The following is a 16,601-nucleotide window of genomic DNA, read 5'->3' on the forward strand; positions in this document are numbered from 1 at the left end:
GTATAGTTGGCCTGGGGGATAAACTGTCCTAATTATAACTACAGGCCTTTCTAACAAGACAGCCAATCTCACACTGTCACTCTTCTAATTATGTTATTTAGTACATATCGAGGATATTGACCAGCTTCGCTAAACCTGTAGATTCCTATGGTCGGGGGGACAGGGCTTTTTGTTGTTTTATTTAATTTTATCTGCAACACAAAGCGACATAGCATGTTAGGAATATGACAGGGCAACAGTAAACCAACCAAAAGATTTCCGTTGTACTATACATGCATTTCCGATGACATGACGATTAGCTCTAGCCGCCATTTTGAATACTGAAGTAGCATTATGCAGTACTACAACATGTAACAATAGCTCTGCTTCACTCCACAGACTAAATTAAGACATCTTTCTCTGATTTTTGCAGTTTGTCATGTCAACAGTCTCAGTCAGTGTTCAAGACGCTTAAGACGTTAGCATGCTACCGGTTAGCAACTGTCACAATACACAATAGCACAATATACACATGTGTGGTTCACATCTATGAAAACTGAGGAAATACTGCAGTAACAGCTCAGCTCTGACCTCGGTCACATGTTGTAGCCAAGGTTTGGAGTGTGGTTCAGGGCTTTCTCTTGGAGAGGTCGGAGCTGAGCAGTGTAAGCTAACCGGTAGCATGCTAACATCTTAAACACTGACTCACTGGTTTCTTCACATAAACGGGCATCTCTGGGGCCGCGTTTTTGCTGCTATCTTCTTGAGCAATGACTAGGAGTACATAAAAATGCCACTGTCAATCAGTTGTCTTTCTTAGAGTTATTGTCGCATGTTGTAGTTCTGCATAATTCTTCTTCGGTATTCAAAATGGCCGCCATAACAACAAAAGTCATATAGTATGACTGACTGTACTATATCATTAAAAACTACCGATATCTTGAAGGTATAATCAGGCCTGGGGGAGGGGGCCTAGGTCAAAATATGACCTCTGACCCCAGTTATAGCCCAAAGAACAGTTATATACTTTGTCTTTTTACTCTAGGGCTCTCCACTGTCACCCAAATGTTTGTACAAGTTTGCTCAGCTAACTTACATGAAGGGAGATTATCTTTACTCATTTATTATTTCAACTCTCACTTTTTGCGCGTTTTACGAAAGTAAAAACAATATATATATAATTAGTTGTACTCGAGCACTACTGCATGCACAACTTCTGCTACAACTGCAAGCATTTTAGACAAAACACGAGTTGTACCTCTTGGTTTCGACCTCGGCTGCAGAGACAAATCGAGGCCGTCTCCTCACCAGCCACTTAGCGCCAGACTTACGGTCGGTTTGTTTCATGCCTGAAAACACGAGGGATGTTAGATACAATTCACAGTTCAAAATATGCAAAAAATTAATTTGTGGTTTAGTGCAACCTTTACTTTTGAAACTGAGTTCAAAGGACAAAAACTTCACCACATCCTCACGGTCTGTTTGATACATCTGCTCCAGTTTTTCACTCGTGATGATGATTGGTCGTTGCTCAAACAAATCCATCTGAAAAAGAGAACATGAGATACTGTGTAGCAGGGGTCTCAAACGCATTTGGAGTGGGGGCCAAAATGCAAACCCAGTGTTGGTCGAGGGCCGCAACAGACAAAGACCTTTTTATTAAGCCAATTATGATTTAGCAACTTTTTTATTGTTTGCTATAATATATCTTAAAATAAACCGTACATTAACTATCTGCACATTTTTAAGCTAAGACTAAGACAGTTAGTGTTTTTGCAAATTAATCTCATTTTGGTTCAGGGCATCAGTGAATGATCTTTCAGCCAGGTCTCTGTCTGTGCCTATTTAGAAAGAAATGCAAAATGTACTACAGATGTAATTTTAATGTAGTGTAGAAAGGCCCAACCAAGGACTGGAGTTGAGAATCAGCAATAAACTTGTTTTTTACTGTGTTTATTTACAATTACCCTTTCAAATAATCGCCCCCACCTATCTGTCTGACCTGATTCAGCCTTACGCTCCCTCTCGTGCTCTCAGGTCAGCGGATCAGCTGCAACTGGTTGTCCCAAAAACCAAGCGCAAACTTCGGGGAGATCGGGCCTTCTCTGTTGCTGGCCCACGGCTGTGGAACCAGCTGCCATTAGAGATTAGACAGGCCCAGTCCCTTCCTGTTTTTAAATCTCTCCTAAAAACGCACCTTTTTTCTCTGGCATTTAATGCAAATTGAGATTGCTGCTGTTGTTGTACTTCTTACCTCATATTTTTTTTACTGTAAATATTTGTATCTGTTTCTGTGTGCGGCACTTTGGCCAACTGTACAGTTTTTAAAGTGCTTTATAAATAAAGTTGGTATGGTATGGTATGGTAAATAAATATAATAAATGTATAAATGCCATTATACAGACTGAGCTGATCTCAGGACACACCAATGTGGACTCATTGACCTCAGACCTTTTTCTTACCTACAGTTAAATAATTGATGGGGCTTATATTTTTTACTGTTAATGTTGCTGTCATTATTTGCAGTATTTTTTATACATTTCCATATTCTCTACTTTTTTATTTAAAGGAATAGGCCACCGTTTTCGAAATCCGCGCAGTAATCTTCACTTTACTGCGCGGATTTCGAACTACTCCTGGTATTATTACGCCTTACAATATAGTCCCCCCTTTTATCCGCTTAGAAAATCCACATTGTGTAATTTTGTGTAATTATACTTTGTAGTGGAACACTTCACGTAACCATATTTAAATAGGGAAAACATGGAAGAGCTTGGTAGCTTCTATCTTGACCTGTTTTGGAGCTATAGAGGAGAGAGGGAGAGGCTAAATGCTAACGCCGTCTGCGCTGTGTTTACGTGACTGAAGGCACGGAGGAAGACCAGACAGGTCCTAAAGAACTCGTCAAAGCTAAGGTAAGAACATATCTCAGTATGTAAAAACGGTGGCCTATTCCTCTATGTCCCCTATGTCTCACGTCCGCACGGTCCGCTATGCTACTCTATGGAGTGAAGAGCGGCGTAGGCGACACCACGCGGTGCCTCATGGGAAATGTAGTTCTAGTGTGTTCAATTCAATTTACTGGCGGACCGCATATAATGTAGATAAGAAATCATCTTGCAGGCCACAAAAAACACATTTGGCCCCCGGGCCGCATGTCTGAGACGCTTGCTGTACACGAACATTGAAGTGATTTTTTTTCACCATCAAACAAACAAAACATGACAAAATTTTTCTTTTTTTTGGTTAGAAAAGTTTCACATATATCCATGAAATACTTTTAAATACTTACAGTCGCTGAATACTGGTGCCAGTGCCCGTTGTGATCCTCAAAGTACCAGAACCAGAGAGTCGTGTGGGTATACTGTGGTTTCACGACATAGTTGAGCGTAGAGAGGCGTCTCACTTTGTTATTCCCAGACATCAGTGTATCAAAGTGCACAGGAGGGCAGTCGGTGCTGTACAGATGAAAAAGACACTAAGTTACATTTCATGTGTTATGATGTTGTTATACAGTTCATGTGTTACTGTAAATGATATAATGTGACCTGTAAGTGTTCCGCGGGTCACAATATTCTCTCTCAATCCTCTCGTTGTCAGCCATAGTGTCCCACAGGCCGTTCCGTTTGACCTTCCATCTGTACGGCATCTTGTCATGAGCTTTTGGACAATTACCTACAAGGATACACAACCTGTTATATTGCTGGGTTGTAGGTTCAAGAATATGATGATGTCACCGGACCCAGCGGGGCAGGAGCCAGCTTTTCCTATTAACAACATTACACAAGTCGTAGCTAAAAAGAAAATATATGAATTAAAAATATTATCATTTATATCAGTCACTGGGTCCATGATCTCTCTGGACAAGACCAAAAATGTCCTCAAAAACAAAATAATTTTTCCTCTATATAATAGTATAGGCCTTTAGAACGCTGGGATGTCACCTGCAACCCAGCAATAAGGCAGGTTTAATAATGTCTATTTTGTTATGCAGTACTTATGCAGTACAGTAGAGAAGTTATGTTTATTTTATATCAACAGGGTTCACCCGACTTAATTCATAACATAATTACACAGCATTTCAGTTACATATACAATTTGCTTTCATTTTATATTAAGTTTAAAGTTAATTAATTAAGTTTTAAGTTAATTAAGCTATTATTAGTTTTATTCTTTTTATACAGCATGGTAATCTGATACTGAAATCAAACACGTTTCTTTTCAATTGCTAAATATTGTACATACTCCTGTGTATATATCGTGATGCATCATTGTTGTATTTATGTCACATGTGTATTCTGTAGTTGGTGACTGACCCAAACTCAATCATCTATCGCCTAAATGTTTGGTGCAGCCTGTAGGGCGACTCACAGATTGATCGATTGATAGTTAAAGTATTTCAAAGGACGTAAAAGGGTAATATTAAGGCCAGCCTTAGTATTTATAGTGTCTCTGTATGTTTTTCATAACTTGTGTGTAACACCAACCTGCCAGTGGGTCTGCAGGTGGAAATGAACCAAAGGCTATAATCTGGCATATTTACGTTCATGTAAATGTTAATGAATATGTATTGTCCCTCCATTTCAAATAAATAAGCAAAATAATAAATTCTTGAGTTTCAGATGACATCACAGCATTCTAAAGGCCTATAATATTATATAGAGGTAAACATTAATTTGTTTTTGAGGACATTTTTGGTCTTGTACAGAGGGATCATGGACCCAGTGACTGATATTGATGATCATTACTGTAATTCATACATTTTCTTTTTAGATACGACATGTGAAAGTGTAATGATATTAATGTGGAAAAACTGGCTCCTGCCCCCACTCGGTCTGGTGACATCATCACATTCTAGAACCTGAAAACAACCATTGTATATTAAGTTAAGTTAAGTTGAGTTATACTGCATTAATCTCTGCGTTCACGCGCTAGAATTGGATGATGTCAAAACCTCAGATGGAGACAACAACATGGCTGGCGACAACATAACTCTGTGGGATTGCTAACCGTTTTTGTAAGAAATCTCCAAAAAGAAAAATGACAAATGTTGTTCCACATCAGTACTTGGTAGTAGGGCTGAAACGACTAATCGATTAATCGACGACTAATCGATTATTGAAAGAGTCGACAACTATTTTAGTAATTGATTAATCGTTTTCTGGCTCACACAGACTAAAGTGGAGCAAAAATGACCAAAGAAATGTAGTATTTTTGATGAAAACCTTCTTTGATTTTATATTTAGGGTCTGTAGTGGTTTGTACAATGTAAATTTCATGAATAGAGCCTTCAAAAAACATTTCCCTTTAGTTTACTCCATCAGCACTTCCTTAAACAGCGCGACTTAAGCTATAATTCACAGCCAAGCGATTAATCGATTAATCGTAAAAATGATCGATAGACTAATCAATTACAAAATAATCGTTAGTTGCAGCCCTACTTGGTAGTGACTGGATTCACAAACCCGCAGCCTTTCTACTGACCAACATCACGCTCATGTTTTTGAATACTGTCTCCACTAATGGACGCCTTTCAGAGAAAATACTTGCGATACTTGCAAAAACAAACAAAAAACATTGCATTTTAACAGTTACCATAGTTACCAGTAAGGAATATTCAGTTGCCCACCACTTCAATTTTAAACTATAGGCTCTTTAGAATGTCATGATGTCACGTGAGCACCACCTAGTGATAGATAAACAGTATTACAACCAGGCCGTTCTTTTTTTTTTTATCTGCTTTTGCACTTATCAACATACAGTATTTCACACTTGGAAACTAGTGCTTTCTTTTTCAATTAATTCAGGTTAAATTGAAGTTTATTATTAAAATGCAGATCTTACTGCATAGTAATATGGATTATACCAGCCCCTTTGTACCAGAAAACGCATTGTATCGAGACAAAGGCGTCTTGCCCACTCACCTTCATCTTTACATTTCCCTCTGATGTAGAACATGCAGATCTCAGTTTTACCTAAAAACACAAAACAGAAAATCTTATTTGTCAGTCATTTATTTTATCATGATTTGCGATTTCACAACATTACCTTTTCCCCCACGGTTTTGTGTTCCATCCCTCTTTGCGTCTGACCTGTCGTATTGTCTGTATCTACCGTTGGGCTCCACACTCCCGGCAGCAGAGGGTGTTTTTCGTCGATTGCCCCTTGTCCTATCCCGTCTCCCGCCTTCTCTCCTCCTTGGATCGCCGTGACGACTGCCTTCGCTTTGATTTGTGCTGACGCTGCTGCTTGAATCCGAATCTTCTGAGGACTTTTGGTCGTCCGGGCCGCCGTCGTCTTCTGCCTCGTATTCATTGACTTCTGAACTATAAGCAGCCTCTGAGCCGCTCTCTCTGCTCCGGTTCCCTCGGTCGGCCCACCAGAGCGCCCGTTTGTTGGCATAGACGGACTTCAACACTCCGTGGAGCTGCTCCGGGATGCGCTTGTCCCGCAGGAGCTTGAGCGTCCGTGGGTCTGAGAAGTCGTGTGGCCTGTGACAGTAGCAGTCCTGGTACAGGAAGTGCTCGCAGATGTGCAGCCGCGGACACTCGTCTTGGCACACACTGCGGTTGTTGTAGTCGTGGCAGATCTGAATATGACAGAATTGGAATCAGACCTTCAGCTTTTAGCATCTGCACTTTTTCATGGAGTAAGACTTTTATATAAACTATCAGAGGAATAGTGTCAAAACCAGACTTAGAGAGACTTATCTATGCATTTGTCTCCAGCAGGTTAGATTACTGTAACAGCTGCTCACTGGCCTCTCTAAACGAGCTATCAGAGCTGCAGAACATCCAGAACGCTGCTGCTCGAGTCCTGACAAGAACCAGGAAATACGACCATATTAGTCCAGTGCTCCGGTCTCTGCACTGGCTTCTTGTCGCTCAGAGAATAGACTTTAAAACAGCTCTGCTTGTGTACAAGTCTTTTCATGGTCTAGCTCCAAAGTACATCTCTGACATGTTAGAGCCGTATGAACCATCTCGGGCCCTGAGAACTTCAGGGAGGGGCCTCCTGGTGGTTCCCAGAGTCAGGACTAAACACGGTGAGGCTGCGTTTCAGTTTCATGCAGCTAAAATCTGGAACAGTCTTCATGAGGATGTGAGACAGGCCTCAACTCTGACAATGTTCAAATCCAGGCTGAAAATCAGATCTTTTTGCCCGTGCATATGACTGAAAGTATTTTATCTGCACTCTCGCCTTTTACTGTAATTGATTATTTTTATGTTGATGTTTTTATTGATTCTATTTGTTTTCTTGTATTTATGCAACTGTGAAGCACTTTGAATTGCCTTGTGTATGAATTGTGCTCTACAAATAAACTTGCCTTGCCTTGCCTAAACCAAAAGTAACTCATGCAATGACACGCCAACCTCTTCACCCCCACAGTTTCGCTTTACCCAGATCTGAAAGCTTCTCCACTGGAGCTTTCTGTAGGAATGAGTTCCTACAGAGCTGAGAACAAGCACAAACTCTTACACGTTCTCACGCCTGGCAAAGAAATGGCTCTTGTCAAATCAAACTTGCACCTGTGACCGGATGTATGTGTGTGTGTTTTTGGTCTGATTGTTGTGTATGTGAAGATTTGCTTTATCTATTATGAACTTGGTCAATGTAAATGCTATTATGTTTGTTTGCATTTAACCCATCCTTCGATTTCACTGAGGAGCAGTGGTCGACGGCAGTGCCGCGCCCGGGGACCCGTCTCCATGATGTGGAGCCAGGCTGATGGTCAGAATCACCTGGCTGAAGGGATTCACCTGTTCTACATGTTTTTAGTGGTAGGGGAAACTGGAGTACCCGGAGGAAACCTACGCAGACACGGGGAGAACATGCAAACTCCACACAGAAAGGCCCCGTCCTTATCCATGTATCCTTGATGTTTTTATGTATTTTACTGTGACATCAGCCTTCACAGGGACGACGGGTGGAAAAAGCACTTGAGCTATAACCTGGTATAATGCATCTCTCCCCTTGAGGTTACTGTTTATTGTACACTGTCCCTGTTTTTCTACATAAATAAACTAAACTAAACTAAACTACAGCCTGTGGGCTCTATGCACAGTGACCCCACGTGATTTCCGCCTGGACAGTAAACCAGACGCTGTCCTTCCTGTCCGTTATCTCTTCCCATTAAAAATTAGGAGGTCCCACAGAAATGAAGCGATAGCTGAAGATTTGGTAAAGGACAGCAAGCAAAAATTCAGATGTGGCTGGAGCAGGTTAGAAAATATTACATGAGACGTAGCGACTTCACTGGAGGAAACCTCTGTGTTCATAACGGTGGATGTTTTTGTCTTGAGGCTAACGCGGCTAACACAATAAAAATTTAAACTAACTAATTTTTGAACAAGCCTGCGCAAAAAAGAATCGTCCTGTTAGTAGTTTAAATAATATTTACTTGTTTACATGTTATATTATCATTTTTCAACACTAGCCTTTAGCTCTAAGATAAAAGCTCCGCCCCTTACGACAGCTGGCGTTTCCTTTGGGTGCAGGATTCATGACGTTTGTAATACGTTTCTGTGACATCAGTAACTCGTCCTCAACCAGATCCTGAGCTATATATATATATATATATATATATATATATATATTTATATTTGTGTGGGACCTTTCTAGTTGTGAAAGTAAACGATCACCGACAGGAAGTCCAGCGCCTGGCTTACTGTCCAGGAAGACGTCACGTGAGGAAACTGCATACAGCCTATAGGCCAGAGTAACGCCTCATTTGAAAGCTAAGACCTCCAAAACTCTTGTTTTATCCTGGATAAATAAAGGTCAAATGAAAAAGAAAGAAAAGGATCGTAACTGTTTTGTCTCTGTCTTTGTCTTTATTTGGGTCATGTTTTCGTCACTTTTTTGTTGCTCTTTTGTGACTTTTATTGTTGCTTTTTTATTGCGTTATTGTTGCTTTTTCTGCACGTTTTGTCACATTTTTTTGCATTTTCAAATACGTTTTTTACGCTTTTTACAAGAAGCCAAACTGGAGAAAATGTGCTCGGTTCAGGTGGGATTTTGCCTTTGATGAAGTTCACCCTGAAGAGTTTGTAGCCAAGATGACATTTCAACTCAAGTTCCTACTTCATTTCCTAAATACAATCTGATCTGATCTGATCTGATCTGACCAAACCCGTCAGACGGATTTCAATGCATTACAAAATCACAAACAAGAAATGAACAGGAACTTGTTCGTGGCCTTTGCGCCGAATGGGGCAAAGAGGAAGTCAAGTAAGTCATTTCCAAAATGTTTGCAAATTATGTTCAAGTCAAGAAAGAAAAGAAAATGCTCCTTGTTTCTAGATACAGAGAAGGGCTGAAGAACTTTATCTCCAAATCAACAGTAGAGATCCCTGACCTTTTATAATGAATACTGAATCTCAAAGAAAAGAACCAGTTATTCACCTGACAGCCTTCAAACTCAGTTATGGTCGTCTGTAGAGGTGTAGAGGAGTAACTGTGGGTAAATGTTATAGGGTTGTTGTAATCCGACAACTAGATCATGAAATACATAAAATATAGTAATGTAAAAATGTCAATAATTCCATATCACCCTTAAAGGGGCTAGATGCAAGTTGGCCATTTTATACTCACTACTGCCACCTCAGGTCATACGTGTAACTGCACCTTCTATATTAAGCTTGTGCGTGACGGCATTCCCGACCCGAAGTAATAACCTTTTGAGTGACAGTGAAGTTTTTTCGAGGCAGTTGTGGTGAACAGGTCTGAGCACATTCTACACCTTAGGACATGGCTGGAGCAAGTAGGTGGATGAAAATACCTAATTTTAACATTTTTAAACTCCGTAGAGTCCCTTTAAGTCCCTTTTTTGGCGTCTACCCCTTATTCCAAAAACCCACCAAGCCAAAATCCCGTCATTCCGATAACTGTCCATTACGACGTCCCCCTAATCTGACACTTTTTGATGGGGTCGGCCCATTGTGTAGTCCCTTTAAAGTAGATCAAATAAATCATTTCGAGATACAATACAATGAATTAAAGTTTGTATTGATTTAACTTTCATTCATTTCCATGAGTCAACATAAAGATTTACTCAAGGTGACAAGACTGACCAAATGAAATTACTACCAGCACTTGTCAACATGTGAAAAGAGGGATAGTTTTCACATTCAAAATCATTTGTGAAAAAGGTTCAGAATATCACCTGAGGCAGCAGTGAGTCGTCGCTCTGCAGCAGCAGGAGACACACCTCAGTCCTTTTCAGTGTCTCCAGGCCAAACTTCGTGAGCACCTCCAGGTTGTTGTCTGACTTCAGGTCATGGGAGAAACTGCATCCTTTCCTACAACACACAAACATGATTAGTGCAGCCTAAAAACGAAGTAAAGTTCATTGACCTGTTTGTGCTGTGACAGGGAGAGCCAGGGGCGGACTGGGACTGAAAAACAGCCCTGGACTCTGACCAGCCTGGCCCAAATTAGCGTAAATGTGACACTTCCATAAATACATATTTCAACCTCTTACCACCCGCCTTAACCAAGTGCATTCTGTCCTCTTTTGGCTGTGTAACACCTCATTTGAAAGCTAAGACCCACAAAACGGACCTTTTTCCTCACGCTGTGTTGTGTCACCTTTTGTATGTTTTTTTTTTTTTTCATGTTTGTGGAATTTTTGTCACTCTTTGGTTGAGTTTTTGTTCATTTTTGTTGAATTTTTGTTAAATTTTTGTCACATTTTTGTCACATTTTTGTCACATTTTTGTTGAGTTTTTGTTACATTTTTGTTGAGTTTTTGTCACTCTTTGGTTGAGTTTTTGTTACATTTTTATTAAGTTTTTGTTACATTGTTGTTGAATTTTTGTCACATTTTTGTCACATTTTTGTCACATTTTTGTTGAGTTTTTGTCACTTTTTGGTTGAGTTTTTGTTACATGTTTGTTGAATTTTTGTCACATTTTTGCCACTCTTTGGTTGAGTTTTTGTCACATTTTTGTTGAATTTTGAATTCTTTTTTCTATCATTTTTTGTTGTGTTTTTATGTCCGTGTTTTTCTCGTGTTTTCATCCTCTTTTTCTCGTTATTTTGATGCTTTTCTTTTTAGCCTTTAGATTTGGGTAAAGCTCGGTTGAGGCGGGACTGGTGGCCCTCGAGCCAGTGGCCCTTCTGTGCTCTTCCAGAATGGACATATGGCCAGTCCGCCCCTGGGGAGAGCCATTCAAGAGTCTGGAGGCTGCAGCCAGATCTCCCTGGGTTTCAAAAAGAGTTTTTGGGATCAGCAACAAGTTTGATGCTAGTCTACAGGGGTGTATGTTGTATTATTCCAAAGATCTGAATATATAATGAGCAGCGACAACGTGACAAAAAGTTACCATCACTTTTCTAGATTTTAGCTTTCAAATGAATGAATGAATGTTTATTCGGTTACAAAAACATAAAACAAAAAGTACAGTATGTACTGCAAATTCATCACAGACAAGGCGGGTAACCGAAAAGGTGTAGGCTGAAGCCGTGGCTTATTTTTCCAAAACAACATCTACCCATCAAAGACGTTACAAAAAACAAATGTATACAATATATTATATATATACCTTTACATTCACGCATAAACAGTACACATAATTTTTCTTCTTTACTAAAATAATAATATGGTAATTTGTAAATACAAATGCTTGTTTGTTTCTCTGTTCCAATTTATGCACAACAGTGATGCATGAGCTTAACTTAACCACATTTTCTTAAGCATTTTTTGTATATTTCTCAAAAATTAAGGTTTTAAACTGTTTTTTGAAATAATTAATGGAATTGCTCCTTTTAAGATCACTGTTGAGATTGTTCCACAAGTCGACCCCTTTGACCGAAATAGTATTCATTTTAAAGTTTGTTTGGACCATTTGTTTTTTAAACATGTTTTCTCCTCTCAGGTTATATTTCTGGTCCCTGTTGGCAAACAGACAAAGTATATTTTCTGGCAGTATTTTCCTATGGACTTTGTACATAAAGACAGCGGTGTTCAGGCTGACTAGATCACAGAATTTAATTGCTTTAAATTTGCAGAATATTGCGTTATATGGTTCATTATACGGTGAATGATTGACTATCCTTATGGCTTTTTTTTTTGTATTTGTATTTGGAAAATATTTGGCTTTATGTAATATAGCTATTGTTTTGGACACTAGCTATATTAACGTGAGACGTTACAGTGTTGCTCTCCAGTCAAGAAGCTTTTAGATTTGGGCAAAGCCGAACTGGAGAAAATGCTCTCGGTTAAGGCGGGTGGTAAGAGGTTAACCCCTTAACTCCCACCTGGACCGAGCACATTTTCTCCAGTTCAGCTTTGCCCAAATCTAAAAGCTTCTGGAAAAAAGCTGTGAAAAATAGCATCAAAACTGAGACGAAAAATTGATGAAAAAGTGGCAAAAATGTCACAAAAATGTCACAAGAAATTGACAAAAAATGGACAAAAAATGACAAAAATTTGATTAAAAAAATCTACGAAAAAAATGACAAAAATGTGATACAAATTTGACAAAAAATTACAAAAATTTGACCAAAAAATGACAAAAAATGTGACAAAAAATGTGACAAAAAATGGACGAAAAAATGACAAAAATGTGACAAAAAATGGATGAAAAAATGACAAAAATGTGAAAAAAATGTGAAAAAAATGACAAAAATTTGATAAAAAAATCGACGAAAAAAAAAGACAAATTTGATAAATAATTGACAAAAAAATTGACGAAAAAATGACAAAAATTTGATTAAAAAATCTACGAAAAAAATGACAAAAATGTGATAAAAATTTGACAAAAAATTACAAAAATTTGACCAAAAAATTACAAAAAATTTGACAAAAAATGTGACAAAAAATGGACGAAAAAATGACAAAAATGTGAGAAAAAATGGACGAAAAAATGACAAAAATGTGACAAAAAATGTGAAAAAAATGACAAAAATTTGATTAAAAAATCGACAAAAAAAAAGACAAATTTGATAAATAATTGACAAAAAAAATTGACGAAAAAATGACAAAAATGTGACAAAAAATGACAAAAAATGACAAAAATGTGACAAAAAATGACAAAATAATGACAAAAAATGACAAAAATGTGACAAATCGACAAAAAATTGAGGAAAAATGACAAAAATTTGATTAAAAAAATCGACAAAAAAAATTACAAAAAATTGACAAAAAATGACTAAAAAATGACAAAAATGTAACAAAAAATGACAAAAAAAAATAACAAAAAAGTTACAAAAATGAGTTGAATACCCAACAAAAAAATGATTGAAAAAAAAAATCTGATGACGTGAGGAAAAAGATCCTCTCGGTTCAGGCGGGTGGTAAGAGGTTAATTTGTGGAAGTGTTTCACATTTACGCTCATTTGGGCCAGGCTGACCAGAGTCCAGGGCTGTTTTTCAGTCCCAGTCCGCCTCTGATGAGCATGATACCTAACAATGAACATATGTCATTTTGAACACATTGCCACAGTCCGCGCGTTCTTACCTTGACTGTTGAAACTGGCAGTCTCCAGAAAAGAGCAGGTTTTTGCAGAGGTGCAGTCCCTCGCAGTCTCCTCTCTGACACTCTCTGACCCGGCACAGCCTCACCCCGCTCCGCACCACCACTTTCCACGTCCCGCTGAACGAACACGCCATAAACTTGTCATTATTGTTTCTTATAATATCAGCGGTGAGCGCGGCGTCTCCAAGATTGCACTCCAGCTCCTCCCTGTCCACAGATCCATGGCTGGTCAGGATGTATCTCAGTATCTCGGTCTCCATGGCCGACTGAGATTGCTGGTGAGTGTCTAAAAAGTGATGACGGCGAATAGGCGCATTTCTGATGAACAGAAAACGAAACTTATCCCAATGCGAAGCGGGATTGTGTAATGCAAGTCATTCCCCACCAGAGGGGGGGCGCGTCACACTTATACCGTCTACCGCCTGGAAGCGCTTTAGACTTTGGCATGAAAATGTGCAGGCAAAGCAACAACAACAAAAAAAAAGAAAAGAAAAAAAGGCGTCAAGAAAAAGCAATTTGAAAAAAGAACGTTTCAAAAATGCAACAAAAAAGTGACAAAAAATGCAATCGAGGTCGGAGTTTCCGTTTCCATTTTTTTTTTATCAATCGTGTAGTGATTTCAAACTACCTTGTCATTTTTTGTCATTTTTTGTTCTTTTTTTGTCACATTTTTGTCACATTTTTGTCACATTTTTTGTCTTTTTTTTTTTTTTTTTTCTTTTTTGTCATTTTTTGTCATTTTTTTGTCACATTTTTGTCATTTTTTGTTCTTTTTTTGTCATTTTTTGTCATTTTTTGTCATTTTTTGTTCATTTTTGTCACATTTTTGTCACATTTTTTGTCATTTTTTGTTCTTTTTTTGTCATTTTTTGTCATTTTTTTATCACATTTTTGTCATTTTTAGTCATTTTTTGTCATTTTTTTCACATTTTTGTCATTTTTTTGTCACATTTTTGTCACATTTTTGTCACATTTTTTGTCATTTTTTTGTCATTCTTTGTCATTTTTTGTTCTTTTTTTGTTCTTTTTTTTGTCATTTTTTGTCATTTTTTGTCATTTTTTGTTCTTTTTTTGTCATTTTTTGTCATTTTTTTGTCACATTTTGGTCATTTTTTGTTCTTTTTTTAAACTTTTTTTTGTCATTTTTTGTTCTTTTTTGTCTTTTTTTGGGACATATTTTGTAATTTTTTTGTCATTTTTTGTCATTTTTTTCGTCACTTTTTTGTCAATGTTTTCTCACTTTTTTGTCACATTTCCATCATTGTTTTCGTCTCAGTTTTGTTGCTATTTTCACACCTTTTTTCCAGAAGCTTTTGGATTGGGGTAAAGCCAAACTGGAGAAAATGTGCTCGGTTCAGGTGGGAGTTAAGGGGTTAATATTGCCTGCAGTTCACAAACTATCCACCAGGGGGTGCTGCAGCGCCCACAGCACCCTGGGTTCCCACGGCCTTGAGTCTATCAGAATTACCTACATTTACGCTCACATCCACTCACACAAGACATGAAGATTTTGAAAATTAAGTGTCGGTGTCCATTGTCGGAATGGGGGTATCAAGAAGGGTGTCATGCCATTGGTCCGAGGTCTCATTAGTCCGAAAATGTACCATTGAGCAGAGGTGCCATTACTCCGACATCTCTAACCCAGATATGTTGCGGATTAGAGAGTCATATACAACCATTGGCCCTAACCTGTACGTCTGTGGACTCTTGCCATCCCCTACTCAATGTGACCTAATGAGACATTGAACTAATGGGCCGACCCCATCAAAAAGTGTCAGATTGGGGGAACGTCGCAATGGAGGGTTATTGGTGTGATGGGATTTTGCTTTGGAGCGTTGTCTGAATTTAGCCTGGCTAACACCAGACTAAAATCACAAGTGATGTTTAGTCTGGGGATCACCTATTCATTTTCTCGTAGGAGAGGTGTGGTTTACGATCGTCCATTGTCGTTTATTGGGCGCTACGAATGTCTATCATGCATCTGCACGAAGCAGAAACGTAACTTTCGAGCTAAACTATTTAGAACAAGGTCTAAACCTTGATCGAAAAATAGCATCGCGTCTGCTGCTGTCATGTTTGATCCGTAAATGACCTTTCTTTTTTAAATCCGTAAATAAACTACAAGCTTATATCGAATAGCTCGTCGTCGTCTTGCCGTCCCTCCTCGTTCTGTGATTGGTTCCCAAATCCATGCGAAAATTTGGGCCATGGTCTCCAGGCTGCAGTGCAGTTCCAAATGATTCAAGCACACACAGCAGCCTGGTGTTAGCCAGGTTAGTCTGAATAATAGTATAAGCATTGTCTTCATCGTGCTCCTTTTCAATCATCAAATCATGTATAGTTGTTGAAATGTGAAAACATGTAACTAACATGACTGAAATAAATAAATAAATAATGGGTAGACGCCAAAAAAGCGACTTAAAGGGACTATACTCCGTAGGCTTACGAAGTGTAAAAATGTAAAAAGTAAGTATTTTCCTCCCCCTACATGTTCCAGCAATGTCTTAATGTGTAGCCTGAGCTCAGACCTGTTCACCACAACTGCCTCTAAAATCCTGCACTGTCACTTAAAAAGGTGTTCATTCGGTCTGAAGTGTGACAAGCTTAATATAGAAGGTGCAGTTACGCGTAAGACCTGAGGTGGCAGTAGTGAGTATAAAAATTACCCACTTGCATCTAGTCCCTTTTAAGAGTGAAAAAAAAACGTGCCAGAAAAGCAACAAAAATGTGACAAAAATGCAATGAAAAAGCCACAAAAAAATCATGACGAAATCATAAGAAAAAAGCAACAAAAAGCCTCGAAAACACGACAAAAATGTGACAGAAACGCGTCAACAACGTGACAAAAATCACTTTAGTCGGTCTTAGCTTTCAAATGAGCCGTTTACACTGTTGCTCCTCCACAGTCCAGAAGCTTTTAGTTTTGGGTAAAGCCAAACTGGAGAAAACGTGCTTGGTTCAGGCAGAGGCTAAGAGGTTAAAGTGATAGTCTGTAAGTTTCAATATTTTACAAACTTAATAGATTGTGTATAAATTTGAGGTAACATAAGTATTATCAACTAATAGTATAATAATCTGCTGCTGATTTCAGACACTCATCAGAATCCACGGGATACCACTGTGACCAATGAGACGAGCGTT

The 16,601-nt window shown here is 38.6% G+C and overlaps 1 protein-coding gene across 1 annotated transcript; it reads right to left on the minus strand.

Moving 5' to 3' along the window:
* LOC306959941 (protein mono-ADP-ribosyltransferase PARP12-like) lies at nucleotides 1-13,732 on the minus strand. Its single transcript, XM_079552196.1, has 9 exons — nucleotides 13,443-13,732; nucleotides 10,145-10,280; nucleotides 6,028-6,568; nucleotides 5,904-5,954; nucleotides 3,528-3,654; nucleotides 3,272-3,437; nucleotides 1,410-1,524; nucleotides 1,238-1,328; nucleotides 1-191 (listed from the first exon to the last, which is right to left on the minus strand). Exons 1-9 carry the CDS (start codon nucleotides 13,718-13,720, stop codon nucleotides 188-190), a joined length of 1,509 nt encoding a protein of 502 aa, XP_079408322.1. The 5' UTR covers nucleotides 13,721-13,732; the 3' UTR covers nucleotides 1-187.
* Between the last annotated feature and the right edge of the window lie 2,869 nt (nucleotides 13,733-16,601).

The sequence above is a fragment of the Gobius niger genome, assembly GCF_951799975.1.
Source record: "Gobius niger genome assembly, chromosome: 2".
NCBI classification, from domain to species: domain Eukaryota; kingdom Metazoa; phylum Chordata; class Actinopteri; order Gobiiformes; family Gobiidae; genus Gobius; species Gobius niger.

Excerpts from the sequence above, each read along its gene's own strand:
- LOC306959941 (XM_079552196.1), bottom strand. The coding sequence starts at position 13,720 with ATGGAGACCGAGATACTGAGATACATCCTGACCAGCCATGGATCTGTG. Across the intron at positions 1,525-3,271 it reads GGCACCAGTATTCAGCGACT|ATGGATTTGTTTGAGCAACG; the intron begins GTAAGTATTTAA and ends TCTCTTTTTCAG. Across the intron at positions 1,329-1,409 it reads CTTTGAACTCAGTTTCAAAA|GCATGAAACAAACCGACCGT; the intron begins GTAAAGGTTGCA and ends TCGTGTTTTCAG.